This window comes from Sturnus vulgaris, chromosome 6 (assembly GCF_052056855.1).
Source record: "Sturnus vulgaris isolate bStuVul1 chromosome 6, bStuVul1.hap1, whole genome shotgun sequence".
Taxonomy (NCBI): domain Eukaryota; kingdom Metazoa; phylum Chordata; class Aves; order Passeriformes; family Sturnidae; genus Sturnus; species Sturnus vulgaris.
This window is the reverse complement of record NC_142248.1, coordinates 9,260,606-9,275,618: the sequence shown is the minus strand read 5'-3', so window position 1 is coordinate 9,275,618 and position 15,013 is coordinate 9,260,606. Positions and strand designations below refer to the sequence as shown.

At 47.9% G+C, this 15,013-nt stretch overlaps 2 protein-coding genes across 7 annotated transcripts in view; one reads left to right on the top strand and one right to left on the bottom strand.

Annotated features, from left to right (window-relative positions):
• Positions 1–352: 352 nt before the first annotated feature.
• Positions 353–9,690, bottom strand: ACP2 (acid phosphatase 2, lysosomal). The gene is made up of 11 exons (XM_014881894.2): positions 9,523–9,690; positions 9,338–9,433; positions 9,167–9,253; positions 6,616–6,768; positions 6,183–6,281; positions 5,939–6,028; positions 3,593–3,725; positions 3,429–3,517; positions 2,726–2,832; positions 2,332–2,507; positions 353–2,249 (listed from the first exon to the last, which is right to left on the bottom strand). Exons 1-11 carry the CDS (start codon positions 9,619–9,621, stop codon positions 2,113–2,115), a joined length of 1,266 nt encoding a protein of 421 aa, XP_014737380.1. The 5' UTR covers positions 9,622–9,690; the 3' UTR covers positions 353–2,112.
• The window catches only part of NR1H3 (nuclear receptor subfamily 1 group H member 3), a 31,529-nt gene continuing 25,486 nt past the window's right edge, over positions 8,971–15,013 (top strand). Inside the window, exon 1 of one of the 6 annotated variants that reach the window (XM_088166941.1) lies at positions 8,971–9,178. The gene's annotated coding sequence lies outside the window, so the exon portion shown is untranslated. Of the gene's footprint in view, positions 9,179–9,747; positions 9,868–10,569; positions 10,749–10,986; positions 11,138–11,238; positions 11,341–11,747; positions 11,810–15,013 lie in introns of those variants that run through there. The other 5 variants (XM_014881925.2, XM_014881928.2, XM_014881930.2 and 2 more) reach the window with 5 other exon arrangements.

Here is a 15,013-nt window from a genome sequence, read left to right as displayed (position 1 = left end):
TTCTTCGATAGAGTGGCTGCTTTGAGGATACTGCTGAACTGCTTTTGTAGGGGAGAAGTTTGAGACCTTTCTACAGGAGGTCTATGAGATGTACAACCATGGTAGGAGTACCAGTCATAGTACTGGGTCTGCAGACGACCCCTCCAAGTTGGGCAGGATGCATCATTAGCTGTATCTATACATAGCTGCTGCAGACAAAACCAGTTTATGTCAAATCTCCCTGTGCTATCTGTGGGATTGTGAAACAGGGAATTCCTTTTTGGGGGTATGCTGCAGTAAATTCTGCCTGCTTTCCAACACTGAGCACACTGGTGCTAACCCTGTGAACTCCTAGAGAAGAAGAGGAGTAGAGTTCAGTGCGAAATTGATTTTAATAATGAAATGTATTGGAACAAGTACAGAAAGTCATTCACAGTCAAAATGTCTAAATCATCATAGAAACCTTTTCTGTGTGTGCAAAAAATTTTTTTTAAAAAAATAACAGGTCTGGTCCTCCTAAATGCACTTTCTATTACCTCTTTCTTGTGCCTGTTCTCACAGGCAGTAGCATTTTTTTTATGACTATCTTGCTGTGCAGGAGACCTAGTTTGTATCTTCAGAGGACAAAAAGGTGAGGAAGATGCTGAGAACAGCAAGCTGCTTCTGCTGATTTAGGGTTCCCATGCTGGCAGATGCTGATTACGGTGTGGAGAAAAGTCCCCACGGTACTCCTTAGGGGGAACATAAGGAAATGTTTGTAACCTAAGAACTGGCTTCTGCATCCAAGAGGGGAAGGGAACTGCACCAGAAAGGGAAGTAAAAGTAGGAAGTGAATGTGCAGTATCACCATGTGAAGAGCCTGTGCTTCTGGTGCCTGCTGCAGTCTCTCATTTTCTGCCAAAAACTACAAGGCAGGTGGTGAGCACTTGGTGTGAAGGTCTCTGCGGCAGCTGCAGTGCGCAGAGGCCGGGCTGGAGACAGAATCACACTTCGGACAAAATGCCCAAGTGTGACAAATAAAGGGATCCACAGTCACCTGCCAACTCTGATCCTTAATGTTTGTTTTTTGTCCATCCAGTAGGGAAGATAGGAAGAAAAACTATAGAACTTGACATTTAGTCTAGTCTTAGGTGAACAGCTCTGCTACATCTCTCAATTACAGCACAAAAACATTCTGCCAGTAAAGCATACTCCTTGGGCTGAAATCTGGACTGCCTGGAGTACTGGATACTCCCTTTAATAGGTCCTTGAAGTTCAGATGTGGGAAGTAAAATTTAAACTTGAGATCTTTAGACAGAAAACAAGTTTCTTATCTAGGGGGACTTTTCTTTCTAGAGCCAACATTGCACAGGAAATTGAGTGTGGGTTTGCTTCGGTCACAAGAATTGCTCTCTCATGAAGCTCTTAGAGCTTCTTTGGGTTCCGCTCTGATTCTACTCTGAGCCAAATGCTAGGATTGGTTAAAAATGCTAGGTTTTCAGTCTTGTCCTGATTTCAATACAGTCCTCTCTTGACCCACAATGTGAAGAGCGGAAAAAACCCCAGTTGCCAGCAGTAACTACTTGGCAGCAACTTCAAGAAACACTTTACGTGTCTCCCATTATCTGCAGCAGTTGCCTGGGCATGGACAGTAGATGAGTCTTGGTGCATTGCTGGTGAGCTGCACCCTCAGCTCAAGCCCAGCCTTTCCATCAGCAGCCCTATGGTGTGAGGGAAAAGCACTCAAAGTGGGTTGACCCTGAAGAGAAATGCAAACAGATGTGGCAGCTGCTGGAGGCTCAAGCTTCTCTGCCACAGTCACGGTGAGTGGTAACGTTTAGAGTTACTTGAAAGGAGGAAAACTTGAAACTGACCATGTTGGGAATCCCAGACTGGGTAAGTTGAATGAGGACCGGGGCACCACACAGTATATTGGCTTCAAAGTTAAGGTGTCATTTCCATAGAGTAGCTCAGTTCTTTTTCTCAGTCTTTTCTAAAGGATGTCACCTTTAGAAAGCATCCAGAAATCAAGTCCAGCTTTGTTCTGGGAAGCAAAGGCCAAAACAGAAGTATGCTGAGTAACTGAAGGTACCCAGTCATCCTTATGGGCAACACAGCTCCCTCCTACTGCCTGGGAAGGAGTTGAAGCAACTGTCAGGCCTGCTCTTCTCCTTCATTGGAAACGTGCCGGTAGCCAGGGGGCTGAGACTGTATGCGAAAGAGTACAGTCAAGAGGAGAATAATAAGGAGAAGGAGAATGGATCCACACACAGCCAAACCAACAAAGAGTTCTGTAAGGGAGAAAATAAATGGTCAGCATGGTATCATCCAGACTTTCCCCTTCTGCCACACTCTGGTCAAGCCTGGCCTCACCTGTGTCGTGCATACTGCTTGACACCTTGCATTCTTGCTCCCAGTCCTGGGGAACAACAGGCTCTGTGAGTTCCAAGAATCTTTGCAATGGGCACTTTTGTTGACAGCCAGGGATTGTCAGTGGAAAGGGTTCCCTCCCACTCTCATTCCGGTAAAACATCTCCACGGAGAAGTTACTGAAAATGAAACAGCAAGATGTTTTTTTTTTTCCTCTAGTTGAAGTCATCCCTTCCCAAAAACTCAGTGTGCACACCCTTTCCTTATTCTGGTGATAAGTTTTCCTCATGAGAGTCTGCCACTAGGAGCAAGATTGCATGCCCCAAGAGTGGAGCCTAGCCTAGGTATCTAACCCTCGAGGTGAAATCACAGCAGATGTCTTTACTGCAGCCCTCACCCATCATCCTCTTGGTACAGTTCAAATAAATGACATGAGGCGTATGGTGCTTGGATCTTGTTGTAGACATCTAGAGCCATCTGCAGTGCCACAAGTGTGGTGTCATGCTGAGAAAGAGGGAAAAAAACCAAATCAGTCACCCTTAGGGATGTGGCAGGGCAGCTCAGACCATACCAGTAATGGAGAAGGCAGTGATTAGGGGATGTCACCTTTGTAACTTCCATGTGGGAAATGGGAGAGGAACTGTACTGCTAGAACACTGGTCTGTGGTGGTGCCAGAGGAAGTGAAAGAGCCATATATATCCTGCATTGTTTTTTGAGAATTAATCTCTAGAGAGCAAATTGGAAGAGATGCTTGACTTTCCAGGCAGTAGGCTGCTGGAAAGGGGAGACAAGTGTATCCACACTTCTGAAACATCACACTTGAGTAGCATCAACCCATCCAGCATATAAATAGAGCAGTGGCTCCCCAAAGTCTGCCAGTCTCATTCATGAGCCTGAGCTAACAGGAACAAGGACACATTGGGAATTTTCCTCAGGGAAGTGATGTCAGATACTGCATCTCCCACTCAGTCAGAGGCAAAGATGCATGTCCTGATCACTGCATGGGCTGTAGGGAAGCTAGAAAGGGTTAAAACTATCACCAAGCTCCAATCCCCTGTAAGCAGGAGGTGGCTAAAAGCCAGCCCCAGTTCTAACTTACCGCTGAATAGGCAAGTAGTTTTAAGTTCTGATGGGCAGAAACATTTGCTGCTTTGGTTAGATTTTTCCTTATGTGATCCAGGAGGACCCCTAGGGAAAGAGAACAGCTGGTAAGAGGCAAAAGCCAGACAGAGCAGTACGAAGCTCCCTCCCTGGTGCACTCACCGCCTTGCAGACGAGCTTTTTCTACCCGATTGTGGATCCCAAACAGAAATTCAAAACCAAAGTCTTTTAGTTCCTTCAATTGAGTCATGACATCTGGAGTCACCCATCCAGGCAAAACCATTTTGTGTGCTTGCTAGAGAGAGAAACAGAATATTCATGTGCAGGTAGCACAGGTTGCAGACTAAACAGAGGAGGGGAGGGTGTCTGGAGACCTGCCCGTACAGCTGCTGCTTTCCTACGCTATTTTAAATATGCAATATGCCCTTTTCCTATTTGTGCTTCTGACCTCACACTGCTACGCTGCATACAAAGAATATATGTGGGTTTTGATGTTGTTTCAGAAAACAGTAATGAGAAGAATAAGGATCGCAACCTAGGAGCTACATTTCTGTGAAAGCACAGCTGGAATGCAAGGTTATGTTGTAATTGATACAATAATCTTAGGGCATTAACTTTACATGTGGCTGATTCTGCCCTGCAAGATGGCATACTGTCCAAGAAAAAAACAGGTAAGTGAACACAAACTCAGGGTTTCTGGTGTACCTGCACCTGTTTCCCTGGAGGCTCTGAGGGCCACTGAAAGACACTGGACAAAGTTAGCAAGTGCTCTGTGGACATGACAGTGGCATGCACCACTGACAAAGCCCTGTATTCAAACCCAGGAGCCTGAAAACTGGGAAGCAAGAGAAGAACTTGCCTTGCAGCCAACTCATTACATGAAAGGATTAGTTATAATAACGGACAAACAGAGGTTGTGGTTTCCCAGCATTACTGAGAACAATTTTCTTTACCACATCCCATTAGACTTCCAGAAATTGAGGCTGAATATCCTTAAGGGCCCATTCTGTATAAGCGGTTCAGAGAAACTCCATCAGCAGCTTAGATATTTAGTTAGTTCTTCATCAATTTACAAAGAGCATAGCTGGTAAGTTCAGCTCTTTCTTGGACTTTTTTATTGTCTCCATCCAGATAGTAGAATGACTCTGCTGGCTCAGGTGAGAAAAACAATCCTCTTCAGGGCACTTTTTGCATGACTTACTAAGAAGAAACCAGTGAGTCTGAGAGTAGAGTTTTGAGTGAGAAATACTCTTTCCTTAACAAAGTTCTGGTTTTGCTTTGGGACTGTGGGCTGTTCTCCAAGTTCTTGGGGATTATAGTGGTTGTCAGCTGGCCTTCTAGGCCCAATCTACAAGCTCATTAAGTGGCTCCTGAAAATGAAGAAGATCTGAAATCCTTGATCTCTCTGACCAAAGGATATTTTGTTACCAATATAAGTTGATTCACTGTGATTGTTACAAGACAGGAAATCAGGTTTGTGATACAAAGGGCAAATTCACATAGTACAATGCAGCTCTGAATTGGAATATTCTCAACTTGCAGCAACCCAAGCTGCTACTTTACTTAGCAAAGTGTAATTCCCTGCGAATTTATCTTTTACACCCCCAAAATAGTGCACACCGCTGTATACCACTGCCAATGAGCGAAGCAGTCTTGCACATCCATAGAATTAGCGTGACCCAGTGTCAAAATGCTTTGGTTTACTGTGTCCATAATTCAATAATTCATTAGTTTGACATGAAAGATGTCCTTAATTTACTTCATTGGGCTGTACAGTTATAAACCGAGAAACTTGTGTGTAACAACTTTAAGTCTCCTGGATATATGATTTTTAGTTTAGTGTTATCACAGCACAGCTAACCCAATTTCTGATCTGAAGTTTTCATAAGATGTGATTTCAACAGAAATCAAATATAGTTTGGTGCCCCCATCCCAAGTGGTAAAGGGTAACATCTGTCTCTAGAGTCTTTCTCTGACAAAGAACCTTAGAATAGGTCAAAACCAGATGTGAGTGAACCCCACTTAACTTAGGATAGCATTATTTTCTTTTAGATATGGCATTAACAGAAGCACAGAAAGAAAAGTGATTGATTAAAAGTAACAGAGAGGTAGAGGTAACACCAGGAATAGTCCTAATTAAGGTCCCAACTTAAATCGTAATGTTTCTTCAGTTTGCAGAGATCTCATTTCTACCCTATTGGACTTAGGCTTGTCCACAGAGATTGCAGTAATTTTCTAGTGACTTTCAAGAGACACACATTATGCAGGTGGGACTTTCTCTGACTCTGGCACGATATATATCTGAGCTACAGAGTGGGAGGTTATAGGGTGCAAAAATAGGTAATTCTTGGCACATCCCTCTAGTGAGTAGGAACTATTATTCTGAAATTAGAACATTAATTGTAGGGTGAAAAGTGGTTTCATGGGATTTTGTAAAATAATTTCCCCCAAATCCAGTGAATCCCGAAGGCCAGATTCCAGTGGGCGTAAGATGATGGCCAGACTTACTTCACAGAACAGTGTGTCATACACACTCCATACACTCTCGAGAGAGATATCCCGGATCCCAGTCTCCTTTGCCACCATCTGCAGGAATTGCTGTAGGTTGGAGAAGAGAGAACGTTCTTCAATTTTCTAATCTCTAACTGTATAATATGCACTGGTATCCTTTCCCTTTTCTCAGAGCTCTGATTATACAGAGGTGATAACTACAAGCCTAGAACCCCCTTACCTCATGTAAATAATCACTTACCCAATTCTCTTTGGTCTTATTTATGTATTCTGCTGAGTGCCGTGTTTCAGTCTGTAGCTGTTCATACCGTGGACAAGGGGTCAAAGGGAACTTCAGTAGCTGGGCAGAGACAAGAGCAGCCAGGTCACCATGAATGCTGGGGTACAGAATTTGTAGTAAACATGCACAACTACAACGAAACCCTGACTGCGTTTATAAGCAGCCTAACATACTGCCTGCTGACATACTCCAGACCATGTGTGGTCTGCTTGGGTGTTGCACCTGACATGTTGAGTGAACCCAGCCCCCGAATTCTCTCATCTTTTTCTGAAAATAGGAAAACCTTTGCAAGGTAGGTCCCAGAAGAAGTTCAAGAGAATCTGAATCAAGACGTTAGCTAATATTTTTGGACACTACACGACTTGTAGTCAGTACATCTTTCAGATGAACTTACCCTTTCGTCAGACTCAGGCACTGTGTGCACAGGGATAGGCTGCCAGGAGATGTTAGGGTTGAACATCTCTTGTCCTCCTGGGGGATAGAGGCCGGCCAGATTGGCCTCTGCACTCATCAGCGTCCGATCACAGTCTGTGCTGCGGATGAAGATCTGCCACGACAGGGACAGTGCATCATTACTAACGCTCCTGCAGGCGGTGGTGCCCAGGCACAGGACAATGCCCTGCAGCCGCTCATGAACAACAGGGAAACAGGAGCCGAAGGGACCAAGCCTGCTGATGTTGGCCTGGTCAAAACTGCAAGAACACACAAAGACAATCTGCTGTCTAATTCTGGAGCTGTCTGGTCTGGATCAGTGGGATACCCAGGTGCACTGCAGGTTAGAGATAGAAAGGAGTCTGAGTCTGAGGAAGAGTCAGAGAAGTGGAGGAAAAAGATGCAGAAAACTATGGGCACAGATAGGAAATGTGCTATATTTACAGAGCAGGACTGAAGAAAACTCCTGCATTCTGTTGTCAGTTCTAGGGATGACTGGCTGTGCTCAGGAAAAGAAATGGCTTCTTTAAGCCTCAGTTTTTCCATCTGAGAAACAAAGACAAGAGTGATCTGACTAACAGGAGAGTAAACAAAAGAGGGAAGGCTAGGGTTTTATCTGATCATTGTGGGCTCTTGGGATTAATGGGCCAAGACTTGACCATTCTAGAGCTCAGAAGAGACAGCTCTGAGACAGAAAAAAGGAGAAACAAGACAAATACAACAATGTTCAGAAGTCCAAAATGGTAAAACTTTAGTATTCTGGTATCTGTGTTGTGAAAAGTTACGGGGAAACTGGAGAGAAACCAGTGATAAAACAAGAGGAACAACAGGAAATCATAAAAGAATGTCCCAGGAAACAGCATGTTTGATCTGAAACAACAACAAAAAGCTTGAAGAATGAAATATAATGTAAAAATAGGGATTTTTTTTTTAAACGTTAGGAGAGAAACATAAAATATATATACTCTGTATAATCTCTCTCATGTGAAGTGTACCTCAGAAACTTTACAGTCACAAGAAAAAAACCCAACTGGTCTTTTCTCTGACTTCAGTGTTTGCCCACTTTTACCTCTTAACTGTGGCGTGAAAAAACTGACCCTGTACTGATTAGACAGGTTTGCTTTTATCCTTGGTAAGCTCTGAAGAAATAAAAAGGAAATATTTTAAAAGATAAGGACCTAATTCTAGAAGTATCATAAAACCCCCAAGCAATTAAGCCCTGAGTGTACATGCTTTCTTCAGCACCTTTTGCCACAAGGCTCCAGCTTGTCGCTGAGTCAGGTGACAGACGGTCATATGGTGTCACCCAGAGGCAACACTTCTTACAAGGGAGGTTGCTCAACTTGAGCAAGGGTTCAGGCTTGGTTAGCAGAACAGCTTTTGTTTGCACATGTCTTGGTTTGTTTTTCTTTCTCAAGCAAGAGAAGGAAAACAGTTTCAACTCGCAGAAGCTGTATAAGAGTGAAGTATGTTTGGAAAGGAGCTACTGAGAACAGTTAAAGGATCTGTGTTTGAGCCAATGCTGGAAGTTTTGTTGATGAAGTAAATGTCAAAGAAAGGATGTAATCTGAACTGTGACAAGCTGGGTTCTCACTGGGAAGCCCTAGAAATGGAGAAACAAGGAAAAGTAAATGGCTATTCTTAGTTTCCATCTGCTCAATCACCTTAATTGAGCTCAGATAAAATAACTGAAGTGGTGCAGAGCCTGAAGTGGGACAAGGGGCCTTGGCTGCCTGCTGTCCGTCTGAACCAGCCTCTCATCTGGACACCTGTTCATGTTTCAATTGACTCAATATCAGTTGATTATTAGCAGGGGTACTTGGGAGGATTTTTGATTTCCTCTGTGCTTAGGTTCTACAAGAGCTCTATGACTTTTTTCAAATGAAACCTACCAGTTTCTCAATAACTACTATAAAGTGTTGAGAACATCTTAATGAGAGAGAGGGGAATGAATTGCTTTGGGCAACTGAAGCTGTCAATACATTACAGGTGAAAGGAAATGAGAGAGTCATTGCTGGCCAGTAACTATTACTTATATTTACAGGCTCTGGTGAAATTGTACCTCAAGTGCACTGGGGAGGGCAGGGCCAACATGAGCTACATTCTTGTAAGCTATTGTAACAGGAAAAAAAAAAAAAATCTCACAAGCTCGAGTAAGAAACAAATACCAGCTACAGCACACATTGCTGTTTAGCTCCCTGAACTTTAGAGTGGGTGGCTCGAAGAGTCTCACAACCCTGGCTGGATTTGCCTTCGCACCCGCTGCGAGGGCAGCGCTGAGACGGGGCCGATCCGTGCCCCGCGCCAGAGTCAGCACAGAGCCTGCGCTTGGACTCTTCTTCTTCCTGTTGCAGTGGGAACGGGCTAAGGAACGAACATATTTGGAGACGAGTCCCGACGCCGGCATTTCCCTTCCCAAAGGAGCCACCCGCAGCCCTGGCCCGCGCGGGGGCCCGAGCCCACCGAGGGGCGGCCGAGAGCGGCGCTCCCCGAGCCGAAGGGCTGGCACTGACCTCCTGCCGCCGGTACGTGTCGTTGAGGAAGTCGCGGTAGCGCCGCCGCAGGGCCTGGCCCAGCTCCCACTGCTGCCGCATCCCCACCTGCAACGGCACCGGGCATCACTGGCGGTCCGGACCCCGGCCCGGCCCCGCCGCCCGCCCCGCCTCGCCTCTCTCCGCTCGCACCTGCGTGAGCTGCCCGAATCCCTGGGGCCAAGCGCTCTCCTGGTACGGGTCCCGCGGGAAGGCCTTGATGGGCGAGCGGTCTCCGTGCCGGTACACCTGCGGGCGGCACCGCGTCACCCCGGCCCGGCCCGACCCGGCCATCTCGGCCCGGCCCGGCTCCCCCCGCGCTCCCCCGTCCCCCTCACCAATGTCACGAAGCGGAGGCTGCGGGCCCGGGCGGGCGGCGGCTGCAGGCACAGCGCCAGGAGCAGCAGCAGGACGGCACCACCCCACCCGCCCGCCATGGCGCTCGCACACCGCCCGGAACCGAGCGCCGCCGGCCGCGGGCCCGCGCGGACGCGGTTTCGCAGCGCACAGCCCCGGCCGCGCTCCCGGCGCTGCGCCCGCCCCCGAGGAGGAGGATCCCGGCGGCGGGACAGCCCCGCTCATCCCCCTGAGCCGCCGCGTCGGGCCCGCCGGGCTGGCGGAGCTGACCTGCGCTGTCAGCCCTGCGAAGGCTTCGCCCCGGGCTGCAGCCGCGGAGGCGCTCGGTAGGAATGGGAGAGAGTGAGGGCGCAGCCGTGCCACCCCCGCCGCAGCAGCTTCGCTCTAGGACACGAGGTTTCACAGGGTTCGGACGTTGTCCGTGTGCTCCTGGGCGAACTCGCGGGCAGAAGGAGGGAAGGCACGCACCGCCCGGCAGCCTCGGTGCCGTGGGTCGCTAATCCTCGCATCCCTCAGGGTCAGCCTGAGCATGCCCGTGTGGAATGGCAAGCTGCTGCTGCGCCTGGCTCTTGGCAAAGAGGCGGGTTTTGACCAGTTTTGGTTGTTCTTTACGAAACTTGGTCGAATTAGACGAGTGTGAGACGAAACCTAGCTTCTGATGCCGCCTGTGCATCCGCTGGATCGTTGGTCGAGGATCTCGTGGGTGTGGTGTAGAGGGAGAAGTTATAGGCAGTTAAATTAATTTAATGCTACTTAGTGTTTATCTCCACAAAGAAGCGCATAGAGGGAGGTGAACGAGGTTCTCAGCTTTCTCATTTTATTAAGAAAAGAAGGAAATATGACTCTTGTTTGAGGTCTTGGAGTCACGAAGCACAGCGGCTCATAACCCAGCTCTTTTGTACCTGTTTATTTGCTTAAAACTTTCCGTAGTTTGCAGCGTTAGGAAGTTGTGTGTAAGGTCTTAATAAGAGTGCCAAATTGTTTGTGAAGCAGAGGGGTTATTTCAGGGCAGGGTTGGTGCAATACACGAGGCTCAGCTGGACGGAATAACGTGTTTAATTTGCTCATGCTCGAATGCTCAGTGAATTTAAACTAAATTCTGTTTTCTATCTCTAGGACAGCACGAAGCCGCGTTCTTTTTTTTCCCCCCTTTGTTTACCGATACCGCACCACTGAGCAGGTTCTTGGCGAGTGCTGGAAGGACAAGGTTCTCTGCGGAGGGGGACGCGAACTGTTCCTGCGGCACCTGCTTTGGGATTGTTCTGTTGCTGTTGCTGGTTTTGCTGAGCTGAGGGCGGCGGGCCGAGGCTCGGCGTGGCTGCCGGCGCGGGTGACTCCCGGGCGCTGGGAGCGCACCGGGGCCCGGAGCCTTCGCGTCCCGCAGGACCCGCGGGGGCGGAGCGGGGCGGGCGGCGCCTGCACGTGACCCGGGCCCGCGTGACATCACGGCAGCTCGGCCGCGGCGCCGGGAACAACGCCGGCAAGAGCGCCGGGAGCAGCGCCGGGCCGGGCCGGGCCGCCCCTGCCGCCGCCGCTTGGGTACCTGCGCCACGGGGGGCGGCGGCCGCGCATCGCCGGGAGCCGCGGCCAGCATCGGTAACTTTTAGCGCTGGCTCCGGGGGCGGTGGCGCCTCCTTCTCGCCGCCCGCGGGGCCGTGACTCACGGCGGGGGACGGGGACGCGCTGTCCCGCCCCGCGGCCTGCGCCGGCCCGAGCTCCGCAGCGTTCCCTGCGACCCGGAGCCGGCGGCGCAGCGCCGCCCGCCCGCGTCGTGCTGCCGGGCCGGGCAGCTCTGGAAGGTGCTGGAAGGAAGAGAACGGCGGTGGCCCGTCCCGCTGAGGCGCCCGGGGCCTGGCGGGGTGCGGGCCGGGCTGGTGGCGTCCCCCGAGTGGGAGGGAAGGGGTCGCTCTCTCGGCCTGGGTCCGGAGCCCAGCGCCGGCCGTGATGCGCGGTGTCTGCCGCGGGGGCTGCGCGGTTGCGCTGTCGGAGAGAATCCCTTTGCTAAGGGGGTCGGAGGCGTCTGGGGAGCGGTGTCAGTTTCTCGTGGCTGTTGGCGTGCATCTGAAGAGTCTGGGTTTTTGTCTGCTCTCTCCGGAGGTGCTGTCCGGAGATGTTTACTTGCTTTGTGGTGACTTGTTAGCTTTCCTCTCTGCTCAACTTGAAGTTCTCTGTGTCATTCACCTGTTGCATCCTGTCAACCCAGGTCGTGAGTTTTCTAGGACAGAAACTTGTCTGTACGGCTGTCGGTTTGCATGGTGCTGTTAAAAGGTAACTTCGCTTACCCTTCTGGTTACTCTTTGTTGTGCCATTTCACTGACGCTTATGGTGCTAAGGTCCACAGATCTGGCAAGACAGGATTTCGTTATGGCCTGGAAGCAAACGTTGGATCACTCGTGAAAGAGAAATGCTCTGTCCCCTGAAACTTCCTTCCTTTCTTTTCTTTTTCCTAAAGGGACAGCTGGGCCCTTCCCTGCAAGGCTTTTTTGAGGGAGTCTCTAACACTGAGTCACGTTTCTGACTAACAGTTTGGATCACTGTGTGTCAGACAGTTCTGGCTATGACTGCAGGTTATGTTTGTCTGTAGGGAAGAGTCCTCTCAGATCTGCTTCTTGTTTCAAGGTACCTGGGGTTGATCTGCTGTTCCTGGGTGTCAGAGAGAAGGTTATACCTGAGGACAGACAAAAGAAAACAGGAAACCTGATTTTTATTTCCTCTACTGAGTGGTGGGCTTGATTTTTAACTGAGTCCGAATCAAGATATAACCCCCTTGCTGAGGTAAAAAAACATTCCTTATATTCTATCATTTGGGCTGTGGAAAGAGGGCGTTGGACGTGGTACACAGTGTACCAGGGCCGCATGGAGGTTGGCCTTGCTACACTTCTTTGCTGCCGCACCTCTGGCATGTTCAGCAGAAGATGCCTCTGCTGCCAGTCTCCTGACACAGGCAGGCTGGCTGTGTGGCTTCCTGGTGTGACCTCTTCCACAGTGGTACTTCTTTCTCGTGCATGCCTATGCCCGTGCATCCTTTTTCATTCAGGAAAATGCTTTTGCAGGAGAAAAAACAAGGTGAAAATATTTAACAACTTTCTCCCAGACCCCCAAAACAAAACGTGGAGGAAACTAACCTGAAGGAGGACAGAAAATGGGACATTGTGGGGCTGCATGGGAGTTCTGTAGTTGCTGGAGGAAACTTGCAGCTACTCCTATTGTGAAGAGATGCGGGAAGAAGTACCACAGCAGGGACTATATATATGTATATAAATTGCCTAATCTAAAAAAATAGGGACAGGAAACTTTATCACAGAATTAGTGTGTCCTGGCAGTGTGCCTGGGGTTGCCGTCGCTTGCTTTTTCCAGTTACTGCTGCTGCAGCTCCCTGTGCCTTGTCAGCATGTTTCCCTTGCCAGCTGGCTGTGCAGGGAGGCAGGGGGAGGCTGTGCAGGGCAGCCGTGCAGCCGTACAAATACAGAGCAGGAGTTTGGTGCCTTGTCCCTGTCTTATACCTGCAGGAAGAGTTGTGTTTCCAGTCTGTTAAAGTGCGTTTGATTCCTATGACTTTCTTTTCCTTTCTCTGTGATTCGTCCTTGCAACTCGGCATGCTTGTTCTGAAGTAAACAGGATTAACGTTTTGCTGTTGTTGAATGTGCGATCGAGTGGTGGTGGTCTCACGTCTTAAAAGTATGTCTCCTATGATTAGATCTGGCCTGTGATTGTATGGCTGTCAAGACTGACAGTTTTCAAAATTTCAAGTTTTGAATTTAAACATCTTTAACTGTTGCTGTTTTTCAGAAGTTGTGATTCCCATCTGCCTAAGGAAGCTTATAGAATATAATGTGCTTTGTCTTGGGCGCATTGAAGGATGATCCTGCTTTCTGCTCTGGAAGCAGCTGCTGTGAAAGTCTCATTGTTGCAGATGTGTGGGTCTTTGCATGTGGAATAGGAAAGCTTATCAGATTGTTTGTCACTCTCCCTCCCCCACCAAGTAATGAGATTCACACACCTGACAGCCTTGGAGGAAAGTCAATCTTCCAGAACTGTCATAGGTGTTCCTGCCCACGGTGGTGGGGCTTGAACCTACTTGAATTTTTAGGTCCATTCGACACCGTTTTATGATTCTGTACAAAGATACCTTGTTTCATTGGGGGAGAAGGTTCTGCTGATCTTCTGTAGGATGTGTTGACTTGTTTTCCTTACAGCATAATAACTGGAGAAGGCAGAGTCACATTCTCTTGTCTGTGGAAGCTGTCTCAGTGTGAAGGAACCTCATCTTAGGCGGGAAGTCAGGGGAGTGCTTCCCTCTGATAGGGACAGGTCTGCATTAAGGCTATAAACAGGTTGAGCTTGGTCATTAGATCATACTTCTGCTAGTATACAAGTACTGTGTTTGACTTAGCATTTTCATTGTAGTTACTTTAGGTTCGAGAGAGGTGTATAATACTGTTAAATTAAAAGAGACTGTCCATGTTCAGTCAGACCTTAAAAATACATCAGTTAGAAAGGGTACAATGGCTTCCTTTAGCATTCCTGTGTCAATTTTGTTCTGTGACTTCCTGCTCGTGACCAAATACTTTTTTTTCCATATTTGGAACATAGACAAATTCCTTTCTTGTGTTCCCACTGAAAGGGAGACACCCCTAAAGCTAGTGTAACTTGTACTTTTATATCTGGAGATCTCAAAGCAGATTTCCTGTAAAGCAAAATTACTTGCTTTATGGAGTGTCAAAAAGAAAATGTTAAGATGATTTGCATAATTTTGGTGTAATATTATAAATCCCTTTGAAGTATACACTGTCAAGCTCTTAACAATCTTATTTGGAGAGGACAAAGGTTAACTAAGGTAGTGCACAGAGAAGTGAGCATTGCAGACCTTCCCAGTAGGTTTAAGGAGGGGGGAAAAATTTATTTAGTGGGAAGTTGGTGAAGAAATGAAGAGAAAATGTTAGAGAATGAGAAATCTAATTCTTGTTTTGAACAGACCCAAACTAGTGCCTTTAAGGATTAAGTAGGAGAACTATCCCGTGGGATGTGAGAATTGAAGCAATTTAAAAGCCATGTTGCAGAGTCAGGTTGTATTGTGTACTCATAGAAACCTCTCTGAGATGTAAATAAGATGTTAGGTGAGTATCAGACTGATTGCTAAAGCACATGACTGACAAGAGAGTAGGTGTCTCCTGGCATATAAGGCTCTCTAGTTTGTTTTAGTATTTAAAACATAGTTGCAAATATGCTCATAAAATTTATTTCTTGAAACCAATAGGTCATGGAAGTTGTATCCTCTCTCCCTCCAGGGAGCGGGGCAATGTTGGCCCACTGGCCCTACTGCAGCTATGAGGCAAACAAGGTCGATTGGTTTAAATCAAGGCTTCCCAGTTGCTGATAGAAATCATGGTTAAAGTTAGTGATTTAAATAATTAATTTAGAGTTTGTTTTGCATTTGATAATTTCTTAAAAGGCAGCTTTAGTGTAATCAGT